General features: G+C 32.8%; 1 protein-coding gene across 1 annotated transcript in view; it reads right to left on the bottom strand.

Annotated features, from left to right (window-relative positions):
- Positions 1–1,641: 1,641 nt before the first annotated feature.
- The window catches only part of LOC114184879 (BEACH domain-containing protein C2), a 40,570-nt gene continuing 20,281 nt past the window's right edge, over positions 1,642–21,930 (bottom strand). The window contains exons 12-32 of the mRNA XM_028072256.1: positions 20,654–20,738; positions 20,352–20,546; positions 18,009–18,554; positions 17,793–17,936; positions 16,947–17,402; positions 15,429–15,574; positions 13,593–13,662; positions 12,856–12,939; positions 12,588–12,644; positions 12,416–12,484; positions 12,161–12,247; positions 11,958–12,074; positions 10,306–10,455; positions 9,926–10,010; positions 9,703–9,823; positions 9,460–9,556; positions 6,998–7,111; positions 4,864–5,230; positions 3,009–3,781; positions 2,573–2,695; positions 1,642–2,153 (exon numbers count right to left, since the gene is read on the bottom strand). Coding sequence (XP_027928057.1) covers positions 2,076–2,153; positions 2,573–2,695; positions 3,009–3,781; positions 4,864–5,230; positions 6,998–7,111; positions 9,460–9,556; positions 9,703–9,823; positions 9,926–10,010; positions 10,306–10,455; positions 11,958–12,074; positions 12,161–12,247; positions 12,416–12,484; positions 12,588–12,644; positions 12,856–12,939; positions 13,593–13,662; positions 15,429–15,574; positions 16,947–17,402; positions 17,793–17,936; positions 18,009–18,554; positions 20,352–20,546; positions 20,654–20,738 — 3,964 coding nt within the window. The 3' untranslated portion in view covers positions 1,642–2,075. The remainder of the gene's footprint in view (positions 2,154–2,572; positions 2,696–3,008; positions 3,782–4,863; positions 5,231–6,997; positions 7,112–9,459; positions 9,557–9,702; positions 9,824–9,925; positions 10,011–10,305; positions 10,456–11,957; positions 12,075–12,160; positions 12,248–12,415; positions 12,485–12,587; positions 12,645–12,855; positions 12,940–13,592; positions 13,663–15,428; positions 15,575–16,946; positions 17,403–17,792; positions 17,937–18,008; positions 18,555–20,351; positions 20,547–20,653; positions 20,739–21,930) is intronic.

Below are 21,930 nucleotides of genomic sequence, written 5' to 3'. Positions count from 1 at the left end.
TATAATAAAATATTATTGAAATTTAATATTTTTAACTTTTTTAAAAATTATTTAATTTTATTTTTACGGTAAGGAAAATTAGGTAATTTTTAAATTTTATCTATTAATTTTTTTTAATTTATCACATCACCCAAATCATACTAATTTTCACAAAAATTCATTTTCAAATTTACTTATTTTATCCTCTAAATTCATTAAAAAATCGAACATGTTCATCTATTCAAATCCAAATCCAATTCTTCTTCAAATCCATTTTCTCAAAATAACACACCCAAAATAATAATTAGTGTGTGATCTATGTGCACGCGTCTTCTTTTGTTTATTTATAAAAGTAATATAAATAAAAAATATATTTGTTTAAATAAATTTAAGAAGTAAATATTTAATTATTAAAATTATATATAATAATATATAAGTGTGTTACAGAAATAAAAAGTTGAATCATGTAAAAAATTAAAAAATTATATTATTTTATGATAATCTATAACAATATATAAAGATAATTTCCTCTTTTGTGTTCATATTTCAGAATACTAATTATACCCTTTACAATATAATTATTTATTAAATTTTTTAAAATTAACGCTTACTTTTGGTTATTTTCTATAAAATTGTTTATCTTTTTTTTATTCATCAATAATTATTCTCTCTATTCATTCTATTTTATTTTTAATAAATATAAATTTATTTTATATATTAACTTAATAATATTACACTATTATGACCTACTAATATAATATCATTCATATTTAAAAAATGCGTACACACATGTACAATATGTCTGTGTTTACACTAATATATATTGAGATAATATCAATACTAATACTAATACTAATAATAATAATAATAATAATAATAATAATAATAATAATTTAAACATACGAATAACAAATGATATAGTAGCATCCTCCATGCTGCATTATATATAAATTTAAGTTGTAAAGATAAAAAAAAAGTGTAATTAATTAAAATATAATTCCTTAATAAATAAAAGTAAAATGTAGGTAGAAAATGAAACAATACGTTAATGAAACAAGTAGCTAACGCCCCTTATGATTATTTTAATATGGTGAGATTTTTGATCACCACACACGTTGATAGTACCTTATATTTGTTAAGATTGAGTTTATCATTTACACATTCGTATATATAAAATCAAAAAATAAATATTTACCAACATTTTAGATGAGATATCCCCAATTAAAGTAAGGTGAAACAATAAAATATCAACAATTCTTCTTAACTGCCTAAAATTTTTGTGCACTTTATTTTATGAGAAGTTTAAATAATAAAATTTGTTGTAATATGTGAAGGGACCAGTATCATCTAACCATGCCTTTAAAATTAAAGGCGGGGCCAAGAAAAATAAAAATAAAAATCCAAGTTTCTTATCATTCATGCTTAAGAGATGTCCCAATATATATGCAACGATTAAACCATATTTAGGCTTGACTTTCTGGCCTCTTTAAACTTTTCCTTACACTTTCTAAAATTGAGCAACCAAAAGTCTTGGCAAAGGTTGCAGATATTCTAATTATTTTTAAAATGACTTGATAATAAACGATCAATTTGATATTGTAGCAGCCTTTCCTCGTCAGCAACATGGACTATGATTCATGGAGTAGTTTATACAACAAGATATTTGAAAAAGTAACAACTGAAATTTGATTATATTAACAAATATTAACCATTCAAACCTGAAAATCTAATCAATCGCAACATCTGAAAAGCAGCAGCATTACAAGGAAGAATAGCAGCAGCATTACAAGAAAGAATAGCTATTATATTTTAATTCTCTGTAATAAAAAAATGGTGGGACAAAAATGGCTCAAACCTCAGTGGGAACTCAAGCTTGTCCAATATCAACACTATAGCACAACTGGAGGAGCAAAGAACCCTCTGCCAAACCTAAAAAATCTAACACTAGTGGTAACAGTAGGATGCTACATATGTCACAAGACTAAACCATAAGGGTCCAACCAATATGCTTACAAACCTGTTTCATAACCTCAACCTAACCTTCCTAACTGATTGTGTGTAGAAGATCTGTAACCCATTAATGTATACCCTACAAACTATGATTTTATGAGAGGCTGAAGTCCATCACCTTCCCAGCCAAGCTTGAGCATTTGATCGACAACTTTCAAGCTTAACTGCAAACAGTAAGTAGCAGTATTAATAACCATTGAATGAAACAGTTTAGACATTAAAACAAAACAATTACAGGCGCAACAGAGAGATTTATTTAGACAAATAGTTGGCCTTCATTTCATGCACATAAAAGGTTCAAATTTCATCGCTGGCTATCATCAACTAAACTTCAGATGCGGTAAGAAGAATAGTGGAAATTTCACACCATTTAAAGTCACTAGTATAACGCAAAAATATTTTGATTCTATTGGTGGAAACTACACAGATGTGATGTAGTGACTACTAATATTATGCAATTCAAGAAACTGCATGGGCAATATATGAAGTTTGTTCTATTTATCAGTTTACAATTCAGGAGAAGTAAAAAAAAAAAGACTCCAGTTGAAGGACATTGGTATTTCATATGAAAGAATTAACTTACAGCCGGATCAGTAAAGATTATCAATTGTTTATCCAAAGTTGAAACCAAAAGATTTGTGTTATCCTTGCTTAGAGCCAGAGCTGTGATATCCTGCCCTTCTTTCAGCTTCAATACATGAAATACCTACACAAAAATGTAGAGAAGACTTGTGATCTTTGAGAAAACTGCCTAATATTGGGAACCCACAAAAAATAACAGGTCCAAGAATATTTACTGTCTCATTAGAAATCAATTATTTTTTATTTGAAAATACATATCTGCAGACGATATTTATAATAATTCCACTACAAGACAAGAAATAAAAAGCTTGCTTTGAATGTTGCTCTTTTAGATAAAATGCCTGGTTACAGTACACAAAAATGAGGAATAGAATGCCGCACTTTAATGTGTCATAAAACGTAAATGCAAATTTAAATCTGAAATTTTAATGCTGTACCTCCAGCGTGTGCATATCCAGGAAGCAAATAGATGGCGATGGAACATCTATTCCGGCGTTTTCAAAAGTTTCTTCTGATTCTGAATAAAAATTGTCACCTGACTTTTGCGAGGTCGGACTATTAATAATGGGTCTACCATTTTCAAGGGAATTTATTCCAATCAAAGCACTCATCCCATCAACCGAAATTTCTATGCAACTGATACTGCAAAAGAAAGATAATTCTGTTCTTGCAATTGGAGTACCATTGAGTGTAAAAGTATTGAGAGTATGCTGAGATTCATTCCAAGTCATTACAACCCCCTCAGAGGAAAGGCAGACAATATGGGCCTCCACACCATCCAGCCTTCTAATTAGACGCCCCCTTCTTATAGAGTGCAAGAGAACATCTGATGAATGGGAGCAAGAAACAACTATTCCAATATCCGAGTTAACACAACAACTAAGTATTTCGGTGCGGTGGCCCCGAAGTACCTGTATGGGACCTTCAATTCGTCGTCTCCTGTCTTTTTCTAGCATGTGCAATGAACCATTACTAGTTGAAGATGATGTACCTGTTCCAGCGGAATGTTCTGACATGACACTTGTGTGGGATGCAAGTGCCCTATGTATTCTCCAGAGTAATACTGTGGTGTCTCGGGATCCCGTCACTAGGTAGTTACTATCAGGTGAAAGACCGAGGCATGTTACAGGAGCACAATGCCCATAAGCTGTTTCTAATGTTTTAGCTCCATCTGAGGATATTAGCCTAATACTACTATCAGCATGCCCACCTAATCAATTAGAAGCAAAACTCCAAAATTAGATGTCAAATATTAAGTATACAAAACCAACTACAATGTAGTCCATGTTTCTAAAACTCTGTAAGAGCCAAGACGATGAAAAAACATAATTTATTTTAAACAAAAAACAGATGAACTATTTCTCAGTAAATGTTACTTGAAAATATGGCAATTCAAGTCAGCAATACAGACCAGCAATCAAATTAAAATGATACTGCAACGTCGTGAATAAAAAGCAAGATAGAAATGTCATTATTCATATCCCCTGTTAGTGAGCAACTATATTATAATTTATTATTATTTCCATAATTTTAAATTGTCAAGATTGATTGATGATTAGAATATGTTAATTTGCACTGCCGCAACATTTAAAACTAAAATTTGAGCACCAGTAATGGCATTTAGCTTTATGGGTTACAGATCTACACAATAATATTACAATGATTGTGGATGCTAAATTTGATCACCATACAAGCAATGTTTTAAAACTTGGATTTGTAGGCATAAACTTGGATTACAGTACCAATAAAACTTTTTTTATATTATATAATGTATGAAGTAATAAAAAATGTAATGTTGTAAGAAATTAAGATACAAAAAAATATAAATTAACATAATTATGTTGCATAAGATAAAAAATACTAGTAATGGAAAAAAAATTATTTATAACTAAGTGTAATCCTTAAATGTGTTTTTTATTTATCTTAAAAATGTTTTAGTTTAAATTTAAAATAGAAATGGAAAAATTTGACAAATACTAGTTCAAACTGGCTTTCTGCAAAGTTTTGGACCTCTTCTGAAATGAACTAGCTTTTTTGGAGTTACCAGACTAGTCACTAGACTGATTTCCAGTCATTCCAGCCCAGTTTTAGAAATAAGAATAAAAGGAAACATTATAACATGAAAATAAACCCACACAATTATGGTTCAAACCCTAACAAAGATTCCATGTAGTGGATAAATAACACTATTCAATTAATTTGAAGTTTTGCATGAGTATAAATCCACCAGAAGAGCTCGCTTTATAAATAAGAGGCAGGATATGAAAACAATGTTAAGCATTTCTAGATTACCAGTAATAACTTCTTTGTTGCATGTTATAGAAACAATAGCTTGGCTTCTAATTCCAGAGGCAGCAAATGCTACTGCTTGGGGGAATTGCCACTCGACAGAAGATGAGGCTGGTGCTTTGAACATGCGCATAATAGTACCACCAGCAGAGGCTAATGTAGCTTTTCTGTGTTGAAAGAGGAAAGGAGTACCCTGCCCATCAGGTGTATTGGGCTGCCACTTGTGTTGTACAACATGAGCTGCTGGTGCATTCATATCAACAACCACAACTGTATCTGAAGATGCATGGATGGCAGCTGCGGGAAGATTGCAGCGTTCTGGGAATGGAACATCATATGGTTTGACTTCTTTTGGATTACGGAATATTGTCTGATATTGAAATATAAACATTGTCACGTACTTAACATTGAAAATGACAGTGTATTTACATACTCTGAACAAAGCACAGTAACTCTTTCATAAACGATAATAGTCAAAGGTTTACAAAAATCTAATGCCAACAAATTTCATTTACATCGTTTTAGATTAAAAAAAGTGTTTTAGATATCAGGTATCCCCACACATTTCAAAATCAGCATATATTTCCTAAAAAAAATACTAATGATCAAGCTTTGAGAAAAATATTAAAAGCTAAATATTCTCAGTTACAACGAAAAGTGAATTCACTGATAAAAAACCAGAAATGGGCTTCCACATGGCTATGTTGGATAATCTAATGAAGTGCCTAGAAAAGGGAACTGTATCAACAAGAAGAACTCAAAAGAATATTTAACCAAAATTGCAAGCAATACGAATTCAAATGAGTTCACAACTTGCTGTGAATACTGATAGTCAATACAGATGCAGCTTCTGAGGAAAGTATAATATTGGAATAATGTCAATGTTGCTTACTTTTAGAACCCCATAAGCACAACTTTCTCGTACACACATGCAAGCATGGTCTGGTTTTTTAACTCATTCTACATTTCACCGTTTCTTTGGGTAGTGGTTATCACTACTTATGTTTCATCTGGGCTTTAGTTAGCAGATCCATTTATAAAAGGTCTTCCCACTAAACAACTTCATGATTTCACATGCAAGCTCAAAATAAGAGAAGAGGATATCTAATTTAAAATTAGAAGGGATGCGAGTATAATTTAATATAACTTTAGGGAGGTAAGTACAGTTTCCCCTAACATTGATATAAAAAGAAAGATATCATTGGGCTAGATATTAGAAAATTTTCATGTGCGAATAGAAAAGTGCAATATTCCAATTTTATATTGGCATTACTTCGGATTTAACAGTGATGGACTCATTTGTTGAGGTTTTTGTAGGCTAGTAGGAGCAGAATATTATTAGAAAGAAGTGATAAAAAGAAGACGTAAGGTGAAATATTCTTAACAGCAAGGAGAAATAAAGCAGTGCAGAAGAAGATTTCTCAAAGAGCTTTTAAGTCCCACTTTATGTTGTACCAAGAAAAATACCATGAAGGACACCACTCAAGAGCATCAAAGACAAGCCATGAAAACAACTGTGTACTCCAATTCATCAAATCAAGCATAAAAGTGAGGATTTCAAACCTGCCAAAAATATCACACAACAGCATTCAAAGCACAATGACAACACTTTTCCTTTCTGACTCCTGCTAAAGTATGTTTAAAGCCTTTGAACTTGATCAACAATAAGTATTTGACTTCTGCTATCTAAACCTTACTTCCTTCTCTTTTAATAAAAACTTACTAAGTAAAGGGACAAAAAATACAAAGAGAAAGAGGAATTCCCCAACTATAAAACAGAAAACAAACAATGTCAAAGAGAAAATCAATAGAATAAAGCTATTCAATGCCTTAGCATATCCACTAGTTCTCCATTAAATAAATCAGAAGGATAAGATGTAATTTCCTTTTGATGGTGAGTACAGATGTAACTTCTCAATACAAACTATCTATAAGAAAGAATTATCTGAATGTTGTGTCTAATGACATACCACACAGTATGTAACTAGGCTAATTTAGAAATCAAATACATTAGATTCATGCCTAACAATCAATTATCAATGATCCTCATTTGCTAGAATTTGTAACAGCTAATGATTAACAAATCTATAACAGTTAATGCCCAACATTCTAACACTATCCAATAATCAGCTGTTACCTGCAAATGCAGAACTTCTGCTAATGGCTTTTTCTTCAAGTGAGGAACAGTCAGAAGTTGGGACGGTGTTTGTCCAAAATAAGCAATCTGATCTTGTATGGCACGCTGTTGTACCTTTACTTGTCATGAATAAAAGAAAATATTAATCTACATAAACATGAATAAATTACATTCCTACAATCATCTTATAACAGAGCAATTTAAGGGTACATTACATGGTCTTCCCTTAGATTAAATTTAGTATGAATAAATTTGTACTAAAAACTTCTTTCACATGTCCCTTGATTTGTTATCTTTTAGGCATTATGTGTTTGGTTTGTGCATAAAAATAAAGGAAGTATATGCAGTTCTTTAAAACAATAGAGGTGTCAATGCATAAGAATTATACATATGAGAAGGGACTTAGGTAAAGTTTTTTATCAGTGAGGCCTAGGAGTACAGCTAACCTCAGGGAAGGTTAGCACAATTATCCCAATTTATAACACATAATTTTTTTCCATATAACTTTTCTTATCCACTCAATTACAATTATTAGCAACATATTTTTTGGATGTAATGCAAAAGTACTAATTAATCAGGAATCTTCACATAACAGCTTTGGGCACAGTTAGGTCAAAGGCCTGGTATCCATGCCTTTATGGTCAAATGGTCTAGAGTTTGATCTATGGCAAAACAATCTATTTGTCCGTCATCCATTCAATTTATCCACATGTAAATTCATTAAATCCATTCATTCCCTTCAGTGGATGTATAATGATCCATCAACTATTTATCAAAATCTAATGGATATTCTGATCTATACCTCAAAGATCAAAATTATTCCAACAATTTTTTTCATATTTAAATCTTTCCTAAATTTATGTTAAGAAGTGAACTTTAAGCCTAACTTAACTCTACAAACTTGGCTTGTAAAGTGAGATTTGCACCCACTTATATACTATGAAATGGCATTACCTCTAGTTGATGTGAGACTTCCATCAAGTATATTGACGAGATATTCATTGTTGTTCGTGAAAGTGGGTGCATTTATCGTGCCATTAACAATATGAATTATTAGCAGTGTCAATAAATATAACTACCACTTGAACTTTTTAATTTTGAGTATCTTTGAGATATATTAAAATTTATGACATTATTCATTAAAACTAATTTAACTACTTTTATACAACTTCATAACTAGATACATTTTCCTTATATATAGAACTTGAAGTATTATATTTTTGTCGATGGATTGGATATCCATCCATGAAAAATTTATTAATAGATGGATTTTCATCAAATGGTTAAAGACAGATCGGTTTTTATTTTATTTTTTTAAATAATTCAGCAGATCAAAATTAGTAATGGATATTATAATCCGTATTAAAATTTTTCTGTTCCATCCATTTACCACCCATACTTGCTACTCTAATTCTTCTAATAAAAGGTTGACTCTTAACGCAGGATTGGTAATCATGTGCATTGGTCAATGCTTCAAGCTCAAAGAACTCATGCATGAGGGACATTATTAAGGAAGTGAAACAATAGATGTAATGGAAATATGTCTCAATTACAAAGTTAAAAATGTCGTTTACACTGTAACTAACAAATACAAGGATTTATAGTTATCCCAAGTGTCATAATAACATAGTAGTGCACAACATATAATAGCTTAAATAAAGTTTTAGCCTGTAAAAATATCATATTATAATGAATATTTAATATTTAGGTTTGATCTAATCCAAACCCCAAAAGGTTATAGATCGAGAGTATTTGACCATTTATACACGATTCCTGATGCAACTGTTGTCCAGAACTCTGAATACAGCCACATAAAGAAAGTTTGTCTGGTACATGAGTGTGTAATTAATAAAAGAGTGGAATTGGCAGTGATCTGACGCTCTAGAGGAGCCAAGGACCAACCAATGGGTGGTCACCAAATGAAAAAGTGTACTAGACAGAAGCCAACAAATCTGGAGGAGCCATGACAATTCTAATGAAAGTTATAGATGGGTCATGGTTATTCCTAAAAAAGAATTGCCTATGGTTGTTAGTGGATAAGGAGACTGATGTACTGCACTAAAGACTATAGAACCTTCCATTCACTAGTGAAATGAACCAACCAAAGTGTAATCAATTAACATCAATAAATAATTATTTGTTTTCTCTCTCTCACTCTGAAAGTTTAACACCAGTGGACAATAGGCCCATCATTTTTAATGGCTGAGGATTACTTGTCATCCTCATCACGCACTATATACCATGTTAAGGAAGAGAGAAACAAGAGACAATGAAATCCACTTGTCTCAACTACAAAACTGCATGTAAAAAGCATTAAGTACAAGAATTTTCCAGAGGCCCTAATTACCATGATTAAATATTATTATATTATGTATGATTACCATATTTACATACTACGAAACTTTAGGATTTTAATCAACAAATAAATGAGTTGAAAATATGGTGATGAGAAGGAAACATACTGGGTCAGAGATTTTATCAAGATCCACTGTCCCTTCATAGGTAGTATAAAAGAAAACGTTATTCGCTGTAACAGCTTCCTTGCCCCTTTGCTTAAACCTGAGCAGATCAACTTAATTTTATAAACCAGAATATGTATAGAAAGAATGGATTAACTAACTTACGATAATGGAAAGAAAAGAAAACAAGCAGCAGAGCAAAGCATCAAACATTTGGGTGAAATTAAAACGTAGTTAAAAACCTACCCAAATATGAGGTCAATCCACTCGTGCAAATGAGCAGAGACATACTCACTCTCTAGAGCCTTCCGGTGCTTATGAATAAAATCAACTGGATTTTCAGCCCAAGCAGGAAGCTTTACGGTATCTGGCAAAAAAGCAGAAGTAAGCTATTAACCATGATATCACAAACGACATTTTCACACAAAAAAAGAAAAAACTAAAGCATAAAACATCATTTGAAACATACCAAGTTTTCCTCCTGTTTGTGTTGTGCCAAAATCAATTGAATTTTCATTTGTGAGGACCTCAGATTGGTAAAATAGCTCAGGAACCTAAAAAGTGGAAATAAAAAATTGTTAGTGATAATAATTTCAATAAAACCATAATAACATTCAATATTAATAAAAGCATCCCCCTATTGAAGACACCTAGCAAAGGTCCCCCTAATTAATAGAACTATATTCTTAAAAGGTGAATTTAGGTCTAACTCAATCTAACAAAACAAGCATGTAATGTGATGATTTCCTCCACTCATAAACTGTATTTTGGTATTATCCCTAGTCAATATAGTACGTAAGTTTTTCCCAATATATATAGAACAACCATGTTTTAGAAGTGTATACATACCAATTCCTTTACATCACTCATGTCCTCAAGAACTCCATTCCAAGTAGCAGAAATATCAGAAAACATTCGATCTGCATGGTCAAATTTTCCACCTTGCAGTTGGATTGCAAGGGTAGTGAACGGTTCAACCCTGACAAGATAATACAAAACCTGTAAAAGATAATAAATATTAGATACTCCAGAATCAGCAACTAAAAAAATTCATGCAAGACAACCGAGTTTAAATACTGTGTAGTTACTTCTATTGCTACTGTATTAAGAAACAAAAGGGTAAATCAGGCATCAGAGGACATAGTGATTATAATACACACAAAAACGGAGGCTTGAATTCATGAGGCAAAAGAAACAATGAAGCAGAAAACAAAATCTTAAAGATAGTATTCTTTCAAATATTGACTTAGTTCCTTGTTTTGGGGCCAATAAGTATATCTCTTAGACCTTACTAGATTGAAACTATGATTGCTATCTTCTCTAAATTGTAACTCAATTTCAGTAAAAGTACTTGGATTTTAATTTTGTAGATGTTCTGCAGTCCTAGTTGAAATATTATTGGCAAGTCTAACTCTACATAGAATTTGGGCTTTTCCCTTGAAAATACGAGCTCTATTTAAGAGGATGTGATGCTCATTTCTTCAGAGATAAATTTCAAAAGCATCAATGAATTAAAAAAATATCTGGGATAAGGCTATGTTGTTGAAACAATGATGATTAAAATAAAGTTTTAGTAAGGAACATTTTATGAATATTTTTTCAGCAAAATGCTTCCAATTTGGTTGCACATTGCTATCAAAAGCAAGATGCAGTAGTGCCTATGAAATCTCAGATAGGGGGATTCTTCTCATTTTAGTCTACTATATAATTCAAGCTTTCCATGACATGCCACTTTTGGGCAGTCAACAGTAAAATTCATTGTGAAGACTTGGGTATTATTGAGGCCTAAGTCTTGCATTAACTAATAGGAAATGTTCAATGAATTATTTATAAGGTTGGTTATCCCCGTAAATGATTCACTCAAATCATCCCATTTACTAAAAGCCAGAGTCTACTGTTCAAAGAACCTACACAGCTTCCAATTCCAATGCCTCAACCTAATGATACACTCAAACCCATCTACCATTTATTTCTAAAACAACAGATAGCCAACCAATATTGATAAAATCTTAAGTAATCCACTGCCCTACTTTACATATACAGAATGAAAGACGCCAAAGCAATTGATTATAAATTATCTGAACGCAAATTTACTAAAAGGCCAGTAATATAATAGTTTGTAAAGTTGCCTTTTAAAATCATAGGTGCTAAGAGCAGACTGTCAAAATTTAGGGTAGATTCATAATATCTGAATAATTTCTCTGTTCAATTATGATAGTATGCTGCAGAAACCATGCCAGCATCATATCTGGACATACAAAACTCAAACACAACAAAATACAATACAATCAAACTTCAATTTAGATCTGTATTCACTTAACCAAATACATTTTTTTTATCAAACTATCCACATTGAACTAATTTGCTAAGTGATATTCAGCTAAGCAAATAAGCCTAAGACCCAAACATAGTTGAAGATACTAAATGAGCATACCAGCAATGCTAAAAACCTATTTTGATCAATAAGGATACTAGAAATATATAAAAAAAAAGGGACAAACTGTTCCGGCACTTGAGTAGTGTGATCCATAATGGAATTTGGGAATGACTGGATCATCAAAGCTAGTATATCTCTCCTGAAATCTATTCAGTCGATCAGGATTTAGTGCACCAACAGGCTGCATGACATAAAAAAATAAACTATGAAAACACATTATAAATGCTTTTACAATAGCTTCTAAAGAAATATTTCATTATTTAACACCTTTGAAAGGTCTCGATAAGAGGAGGGATTAGACAGATCCAAGCTCTCTGAACTGTATTCGGAAAGAATCCAAGGGAAAACCGGATACTGCCAAAAATTGGTAATGATGATAAATGAAAATAGGATTAAATAGATTAATTAAATGAAGTAAATTAAAGGGGATGGGGAGGTATGACAAATTAAATTGGTAATGATGATAATGAAAATCATGAAAATAGGATTAAATAGATTAATTAAAGGGGATGGGGAGGTAACCTGTGTAATATCATTATAACTGCGCCCAGCCAGTGTATTGAGTTGCATTAGATATTCAAAGTTACTGATCTGCACAAAGGAAATACAAAACTCTTGTAGTCATTTTCCGAAATGGATGAGTACCCAATTATAATGCAAATTATTCTTTTACTTAATGAATCATGGCTCTTACCTCCCACCTAGTCCAACGTTCCATGAGTTGAATTCTCTTCAAAAGTTGTTCAGGCCTCTAGAACAAGAAGGAATTTCTTTAGATTATTGGACAACATGAAACCCAAATGCTATGATATACATACATACATATATATATATATAAAATTATAATATCACAAATATAAATTGCAGCAAATATCAGCATGAGTTGTATATATTTCGTCAAAATTTCTTCATATAGCCCAGATGCAGAAAAATTTAGACGAAATCAACAGAAAGGATATTACCTGAGTAGCCAAATATATATTGTTTAAATGTGGAGGTCGTGCTTGAACAATTGCACGATACGCGTTTCTACGCCCTTCACCATTCTGAAGAGGGAAGTATAAAGGAAAATGTTAGGCATACCCATTGCTTAGCCTCCAACGCTGTTAAGGATTTTAGAAGAGTTGATCTTTAATATAGTATGAAAGCCTTCAAGACCAAGTGGTCAAGTGTCCAATCCTTTCCACATCCATTCTCCAAAATTAAATAAAATTTTGGTGCTAAGGTCCAACAGGCCAGTGCATTGTTCATAATTCAAGAATAAAAAGCTCTTGCAAGAAGGGCCATGTAAGAGCCTAAGCTTTTAACAGAGTCTTAGACAAGGATTACAGTGTACTGCATTCAACAGTCATATAAGTAAAATATGATGAATCATATCAGTGTTAAGATAACCTCAAAAACAAACTGATATTTTGATAGAATTTAGCTCCTCTAAAATTAGGATGTACTTTTTAGAGGATAAAGTATTATTATAACCATTGAATAGAAATTAATGGTTGAGACTTGAGGTTTTGAACAGCTTCTTAGTTTGTTGTAGTTGTGTGTGAATTTAATAACAATCAGAACCCTTGATTTTTTTTAATCTATGGTTACAACTGTAGTTTATTCCTGTAAGTACACTCCCTAAAATTGAAGGAACAAATCCTTTTTTTTTTTTTAAATTTAAAGGAAATAAACTGGTATATTTAAGAAGAAATACCCCAAAATCAAAGAAGAAGTTTGACCGGTCCACCATAAATAACTCCAGGGCACTTCTTCTAAGAAGGTATCTGTAACAGGAACTAACACTTATAAATCACCAAAATCATGTTTTAAAAAAGAAGTATACTGCAAATGTACAATAAAAACTATGAGAAAACTTCATGTATATAAACAAAAAAGAGAACACAATGCTTCACCTCTCAAGAGAATAAAGTATTCAATTCTTGGAAAAAGAAAACTACTAAGTTACAAACAACTATGGAGCAAACTTAAACTAATCAAGGATATTCCCTTATAGCTTTGTGGACAAATATTAAGCATCAATGGCTAAGTGCAAATTCAACATCTCTAAGGAACCTACAATAGAAATAGGAATAAAAAGAAAAACAAATTACTTAATTTAATGCAAAAATAAAAAGGAAATAAGGAACCAATGCCTGGTGTCACCCCGGGACACAGTCAATTACTTAAAGAGTAAATGAACTGTATACAATTATCAATGTGTATATGTTCTTAGTTGGATATTAAATGCAATACTGAAAGTTGTTGGTATGATATTAAATGTATTACTAGAAGTTGTTAGGAGTTGATAGAAGGTTCTAGAGATCTCATGTAATTATTATTTAAAGGTTTGAGTTCTTTATATATAAAAGTTGACGTACTATTTCAAACGAATCAATTGAATAAAATCTTCTTTCTTTCATATTAATTCTTTCAAGTGTATATTATCATGAGGTTAGTGAGATGTCTAATGTTAGCTATTAGTGTTATCTGTTCGTCTATAATGTTCTATTTTTCTGTAGTTTGTTTTAACTATTTTACAGGTGTGTTTGTATATTTTATTTTCTAGATTTATTGTAATTATAGGCAGTTACACTGGTCTGTAACTGTCTATAACCTCTCTCAACTGCTATGTAACTTCTCCTGGTCATTTATATGTTCTGCTACAGAACAGACCTGTAATTATTCTTGAGACTGATAATACAGCCTATATCTTTTCCAGTCACACGACTGCCTGTTACTATCCTTTAATTATTCTTTTCATCATCTTCATCAAATTCTTTATGGTATCAAATCTAGTTCGTGATCCACAATGGCCGCTCCCAATCCCAATTCCCTCCCAGATCAAATTCATTAGCTAAGTTTGTTTCGTAAGTGGCTAATATTTTCATACTGTTATCACAATCACATGTAATTAAGTGGCTATTATGGAATCACTGTTTTTTGCTGTATCTAGAGAGGTCATAGGCCGTGTGTACCCTTTTCACTTACTTTCCTTTCATAGAGAAAAACACAATTCTCGAATGACAAAACTCAATGAATTTCCCAACATTACATTCCTATTACTAAGAAAAACTCAAATCTCAAATGAGGACAATATCACCTTACAAGAAAATTTAGTAAGGTTGAGTTAGGCCTAAAAATTTGTAAGATGGTATCAAAGTTTATCCTAAATCTATTAGAAGGGCCACTCACTATATCATCCACATTTCAAGCCCAATAGTGTTATAAATGAGATGGTGTATTGGGAAAAACTAAGTCGCACATCAACTAGAGATTGTCACAATACACAACATATAAGTGAGTACAATCCTCACTTTACATGTTGATTTTCTAGGATTAAATTAAGCATAAACTACTTTGTAAGACCTCTATTTATTTCTTCACTACCCAACCTCTAATTCACCAACTAGTATGACAACTGTCTTAATTACCAAACTCACGACACTCTGTACTTGAAATGACAAAACACTACACACTGTACTTGAAATGACAAAACACTAAACCACTACAGAATGAATAAATAATAGTATGATCTACAAAATAAGCTCACCTCCGACTATAAATTTGGTGAAGAGATAACATTAGCCAGCTGCGATCTTTTTCTTGTTTCCCTGCCTCAACATTGGAATTAGAACCGTCCATTGTGGTGCTAGTTTCACTGTTATCAACTATAAAATTTATCCTCTTATTGGTTACCTACAATAAGAGAATAATGCTTTACATGAGTGTTATTACCTACATTAGACAAGAAAGTCACTGAAATGATAGGCTTTAGGTAGGGAAGGTGGAAATTAGAAAATATCAACAGAAAATAACAAGATATGAAATTGATATGATATGATGTGAAACAAAATACAAATGATTGGAAAGTCATCAAACAAAATTCGGGATCTCTTGTATTATGGAATCAAATACTAAGATCCTTTGTTGTAGCTCATTTTATTCTTCGAATCCCTTGTTTCCAGTTGTGGGTACATTATGTTTAGAAAATTATGGGCGAATTCCATCGTATGCTTTTATTTGGTTTTTCAAAACTATTTATTAAATAAGTTTTTGAAACCGACTTTTCAAAGAAAAAGTACGTTTGACCATACTGTTTTAAAGAAAAAAAATACAATTCCAAAAGTTTTAAGGGAAGAAAATATACTAATGAATTTGTTCTAAAATAAAGTTTCAAAAACTAATTTAAAAACTTATTTGATATACCATTTTTCTTTATTTTATAACTTATTTACTTCGAAGAATTCAATTACATTTTTGTGAGATAATATCATCCATAATAGTGATCTTTGTAAATCCATCGGATTTAAAGTATAATTTTCCACAGTCGTGGAGAGAACGACCATGCTCCATAAAATAAACAAGGGAAGAAAGCGAATAACGAAGACAGAAATAAGACAAGGAAAACTGAGGCATGATCCAAAGCTTTTGAGAAGTTGGAAATTGGGACAGAGAATAAGGAATGTGAGATATATAAGTTTCCCAACATATTGAAGAAAAATTGTTGAACTGTTGTTTTGTAAATGATTCCACTTAACTGAGAAATAAAAGGAACCAGTTAACTATAAACTTTAGAGCTTCTGGGACAAAAACTGATACCAAATGATTTTGGTATGCTGCAAATGATTGATGAGCATGGGGCACCAATCTAGGTTCTAGTTGGGATCGTAAGGTATATAGTGATGCTCTTGCATGCCTACCTTTCTATCATAAACAAAGGGGCAGAAATTGGAACAAGTTAGGTGATGAAAATGGGGAAAGGCATCAGAGGTTATTTGTGAGCACAAAATTCCTACCAAGCACATTGTATTATGGCCCAAAGGATTCTACATTGCAGAAAATACAAATCTTCTAACACATCATTAACATAGTCCAATTTCAAATCCACCCTGTAATTTGTGCCAGAAGCACAGCTAGGAGTAGAATGACAGCAGTGCCAAGAAAACAAAGCCCAATCGTAACAAGAAAATGAAGCAAAAGGAAGGTTCATGACTTTTTTCAAATCCACATTTATAACTAAATAGATATTTAATAAAAGATTATATTAAATGAGGCCCATAAAACTTACTTGAAAGGTTCCCCGAATGACCTTTAGTGGTCGGACCATTGATGAAGGTAGCTCAAGAACAATTCTTTCATCAAGTTCACTAGGTACATACCCAGGCGCAATGGCCGAAGAACTCTGCACAAGTTCTTCATCACTTGCATGTTGAGTAGCACCAGACTCTAGAGATGCCTGAACAGCTTGATCAGCCGTTTCAGACAGTCTAGTCTGATTGGCTCCTTTATCAACATCACTGACCCTAGTATTCAGGTTGTCAATTTCCACCTGTTCTTCATCTTCATTGACAGTCTCCAATGAGATTGCTTCTGCTGACAAAATTGGTGTGTGCTGGTCATTTTTCTCCCCTAAATAGTCGTCATAATTTGCTGCAGAACCTAAATGATCAGAGCCATGGTAATTCCTCCTCAAACATCTTCTCATCCTTGAAGAACCTTCCATTAGATCTAGCTTCCAGAAAACCTAGAGAAATTATAATAATTAGTATAATGAAATAAACACAAACATTTTGCTATGTCACGTAGCTTTACTAGAAATAGTGCAAGTAGGCAAGATAGTGCATCCTCCAATTAAGGCCTAACAAGAAAAAAGAAAGAAAAAAAGCAAAGGAGTAATCAAATTCTTTGCAAAACCCAAAGTCTCCCATATAAATGTCAGCAGCACATTACACAAAAAGGATATAATTTGTTTGCAAGATTTTCTGATTGTCACAGGACAAGAAGCAAGAAAAACGATGCATGTTTCTTAGAGTCACTTTCTCATCCCAAAAAGAGAATTCATGGTAGAAAGGGATGAGATGCTATAAAAAATGAGTTTGGTAATGACAATGTGAAGAATAGTATCACAACATACACAAGGTGGACTGTATAAATGATCTGCAAAAGGCCCAAAAAGACTTTTCATTTCTATTAACTGGTGAATAAGTTTGCGCCATGCACGGACTCCAGTACTGATTCGATGCCGACCAATTACATCTACATAAGCACGCCTGTCAACCTGGAAAGCAAGAAATATTTAACATTGGTTTCTCCATAATCTGAACTCCAAAGAAACAATTAGCAAACAAACCTCAGACCGTTGCATGTTCCTTGCTAGGGCAAAACTGGCAACAAGCACGGCAATGTATTTATATGAAAAGGCATTGAAGTCTTTCCCATATACCGACTTCGTATCAACAGGGTGCAAACATTCCATCCAGGCAACTCCCATTGCTTCAGAAATATTCCATCTCCTTACCCGCTCCATATCACTAGCATTTCTTCGCTGTGCAGCTGTGGCCATTGCAACAGCACTAAGACCTCTTCCAGAACCAATTCTCGAAAATCTCTCAAGATCACGAGCAGCTGCCAAAGCAGCAGCTTTTGCAGCAGCTTTGTCCTTTGGTAGGGGTGATGTTTTATTTGTGGCTTCCAGAGGTTTTTGAAAACTTGAAAATGTATGGAGTTTAGTCTGTTTTCGTTCCATCAATGAAGTATCACGCTTAAGAAGGGAAGTTGTTGTAGGAGGATGGCTTTCACCACCCGAAGTACCTGCCGCAACCATAGCCATTGCCATTGAAGCAGGTGGAGATGCAAAAGCAGCAGCCCAGGCAGGAGATATCATAGCAAGAGCGGCCTGAAATAAATACTAGTCATTGAATGCATATCTCAATGAATACAAGAATAGCATCATAATGAATGTTTTAGCTATCATTATTGTAGTGACAAATAAACAAGCAGACAACTAACAAAGCTAAGAAAGAAAAACTAAAGAACATACAAATGTAATGGTTTTGCACTTATCTCAAGTAACAAAAACCCCTTTTTATTTAAGGTTGGTGGCACCATCAAGTGCTACGCAAATTTTATTCAAGGTTGGTGGTAATTTTATTCAAGTAGATAAATAGGCTAAATCGTAATTTTGGTCCCCTAATTCACCCCCCTCAATTTTAGTCCCTTACATCGTAAGTTTAGAAAATCTTCAATTTTGGTCAAATCCTCACTTTTCTATACATTGTATTTCTTTTGATTTTAACATTTTACCTTCAATGAAAACATTAGGTCTAGGATTCAATTTGACCCCAAAAAAAGCATCCGGTAACTGAGGATTTGTCCAAAATTGCAGATTTTCTAAAATTGAGCATAAAATCAGTGACCGAATCACAGATCAGAACTTAAAGGGAAACCGAATAAGTGTTAGTCTACGCATTATTTATATTGTTGAAAAATATAGGGTTTTAGGTATTGAGGGAGGAAATTGGAGAAGAGACTTTGAATAATAACCCCTTGAGTATTATTTTATGCATTACCAAAGAAATAAAACACAATAACCCATATTTATACCAATACTAGATCATAATCATAAATAAAGAAACAATTCATCAAATATGGACACAACAAGATAATCTGAGATTGTCTAAGATAGTCCAGATATGATACACAATTCAGAGATAGAATGGTTCATGTAACGAGAAATAAAGTTGTACTAACGATTCAGTAAAATCCAGTTCAAACTGATTGAAATCATTTATTTATTGATGATGGGCCAGATGATAAGCTGGAACCTGACCACCAACCAAAGCCCAGGAAAGAAAGAGTGAACGCATGAGAGTTGATCTCTAATACTACTCGCTAATAAATCACCTTATGAACATCTTAGTAGATACTTTTATATTATTCTAAAACTTCCCTTCAAGCTAAATCTTACTAAAGCTAATGGAAGGAATATTATTCTGCTACTTTTATTCAAGAAAAGAATTGTGTTGAAAACACCAAAGAGCATTCTCCTTCTACACAGGGAAAATACCCTAGTCAACAATTAACATAATTCCCTCCTTTATGTTTCAGTCTGTTCCGGAACACCCAATAAGTCCCACATCGTTTAGGAGTTGAGGTCAAGCATAGTTTAAATACTCCTTTTTTCCTCCACCCTCCGAAGCGCCTTTCAAAGACAAACCCGTGACGAAGCTCCACACTACTCCAAAGCGGACAATACTCGGAAACACGGTGGTTGTTCCTAACGATGGTTGTTGGACGAACTTGGATCGGAATCAGAACACAGTCAAAAGATTATTTATATGCCTTTCTCTCTAACTGCCTACTCACTAACTTCTAATAACCTTCTAAGAAAAGCCTAAATAAAGTTTTATGGCTTTTCTTCCTATAGTAGACTCTCAGGGCCTAACAGAAAATATAATGCAAGCACCTAAAATTAGTAAATAGTCTATCATGCATCGCAAAGGGTACAAAACAAGTTAATTTACAAGCACATTATGAGTTTGTGCACATCCATATGCTTCCTTTTTAAATAAAAATAAGTAAGCAAAAGCATCACTATCTTGATTTCAGTTCCAACTAAGCTGGCACCTAATCAAGATCAATCATATGCAGCATACCTCAATATATATTCAAAAACACGTGTGAAGCAAAGTACCTCAATTGGTAAGGAATCAGCTGCTAATGCACGATCATCTGCAACAAGAGGATTCAAGCCATCAGCAGTAGCAAGGTCTTGAATGGCAGCTAAAACAGGGCGCCACCTCCTTAATACAGCAACGAATGGTGGTAAAATAGCTTCAAGGTACTGTTTACGAAGAGGCTTTTGATCTCTGCTAACAGCATGGTATACCTGGCAGATGTTGTACTACGGTAACTACAATAGTTGTGCACAAAAGAAAGACAAGTGACACATGTTGTGCACAGAAAAATTAAAACGGCAAGGATGATAATACGAACCTCAGAATAAAGCACGCAACATGCTACCAGAACTCTTTGCCTCTTAGAATCAGAAATTGGCATGTTGAGAATAGGTGAGAGAACACTGTTCAAATTACAAATAAATAAGTAAACAAGATAAACCCTTCAATACTATAAGCCCAGTCATTTTAGGATGATGATAATCATCTGCGAGGAGATGAAAAATAAAGACAAATTGGGAAATTCAATTAGGAAGACCATTTTACAAAATACAGTATAATGTTTCAAATAGATGTAAAGAGAAAAAGGTATATATTAAGTTCTAGTTGACTATAGGAAAAATAAGGAGGAGGGGAAAGATGTTTGCAGCTGGACCTTGTTACCATACAGAACTTGTTCATGTTCTATATAATTCCAATAGATTGTTATTGTACTTTAAGTAATAATGACATATTATGATACATAGATAGTATAGTATATTAGATTCATAACCCCCTCTCTTTTTCGTCCTCTCCCTTTTCTTCTTTGTTTTTGTGAGTATGCTCAGTGTGTGTTCTAACAAGTAGTATCAAAACTAAATTGGTACAGTTACTTTATCACTTTAAGTCATGTTATAACGAAAGAATAAAATATAAATGATTAGAATAGAATGTTTGTTTGAGGTTGTTTAGTATACAAGTTGTTAGATATATCGTTGTTAGATATATCGCATTAATCAGGGAAACATAACATCCATTGTTTATTAGGTAAAATAGATATTGTTTGATATTGGTAGTTATTGTTGATATTGTTTATTACAATATCTTCTATTTGCCATATATATACTTGTATCACTCTATTATAAATACATTCATCCTATGCGTAATTTAGACACAAGGGAGATTAACCCTATGCAATTTTTCTCAATATTCAACACAAGCAACAAACATAGTCTGTATTAAAGTTGGACCTGATGGTACTATTGATCGCCTCAAAGCTCGACTTGTAGCCAAAGGCTACATACAAATTTTTGGATTGGACTGTGGTGATACTTTCTCTCCAGTGGGAAAAATGACTTTTGTTTGCTTATTTCTAGTCATGGCTGCTCTTCAACAATGGCCTCTTTATCAACTAGATGTCAAAAATGCTTTCCTCAACAGAGATTTGCAGGAAGAAATTTTTATGGAGCAACCTCTCATATTTGTTGCTCGGGAGGAGTCTTTTGGATTGGTAAGTCATCTTCACAACTCTTTATATGGCCTAAAACAGTCTCCTAGAGCCTTGTTTGGAAAGTTTAGTAGCGTTGTTCAATAATTTGGTATGACTCGATGTGAGAC

The sequence above is a fragment of the Vigna unguiculata genome, chromosome 5 (genome assembly GCF_004118075.2).
Source record: "Vigna unguiculata cultivar IT97K-499-35 chromosome 5, ASM411807v1, whole genome shotgun sequence".
Classification (NCBI taxonomy): Eukaryota; Viridiplantae; Streptophyta; class Magnoliopsida; order Fabales; family Fabaceae; genus Vigna; species Vigna unguiculata.
Note: the sequence above shows the minus strand (reverse complement) of the source record. Positions and strands in the feature narration are given on the sequence as shown.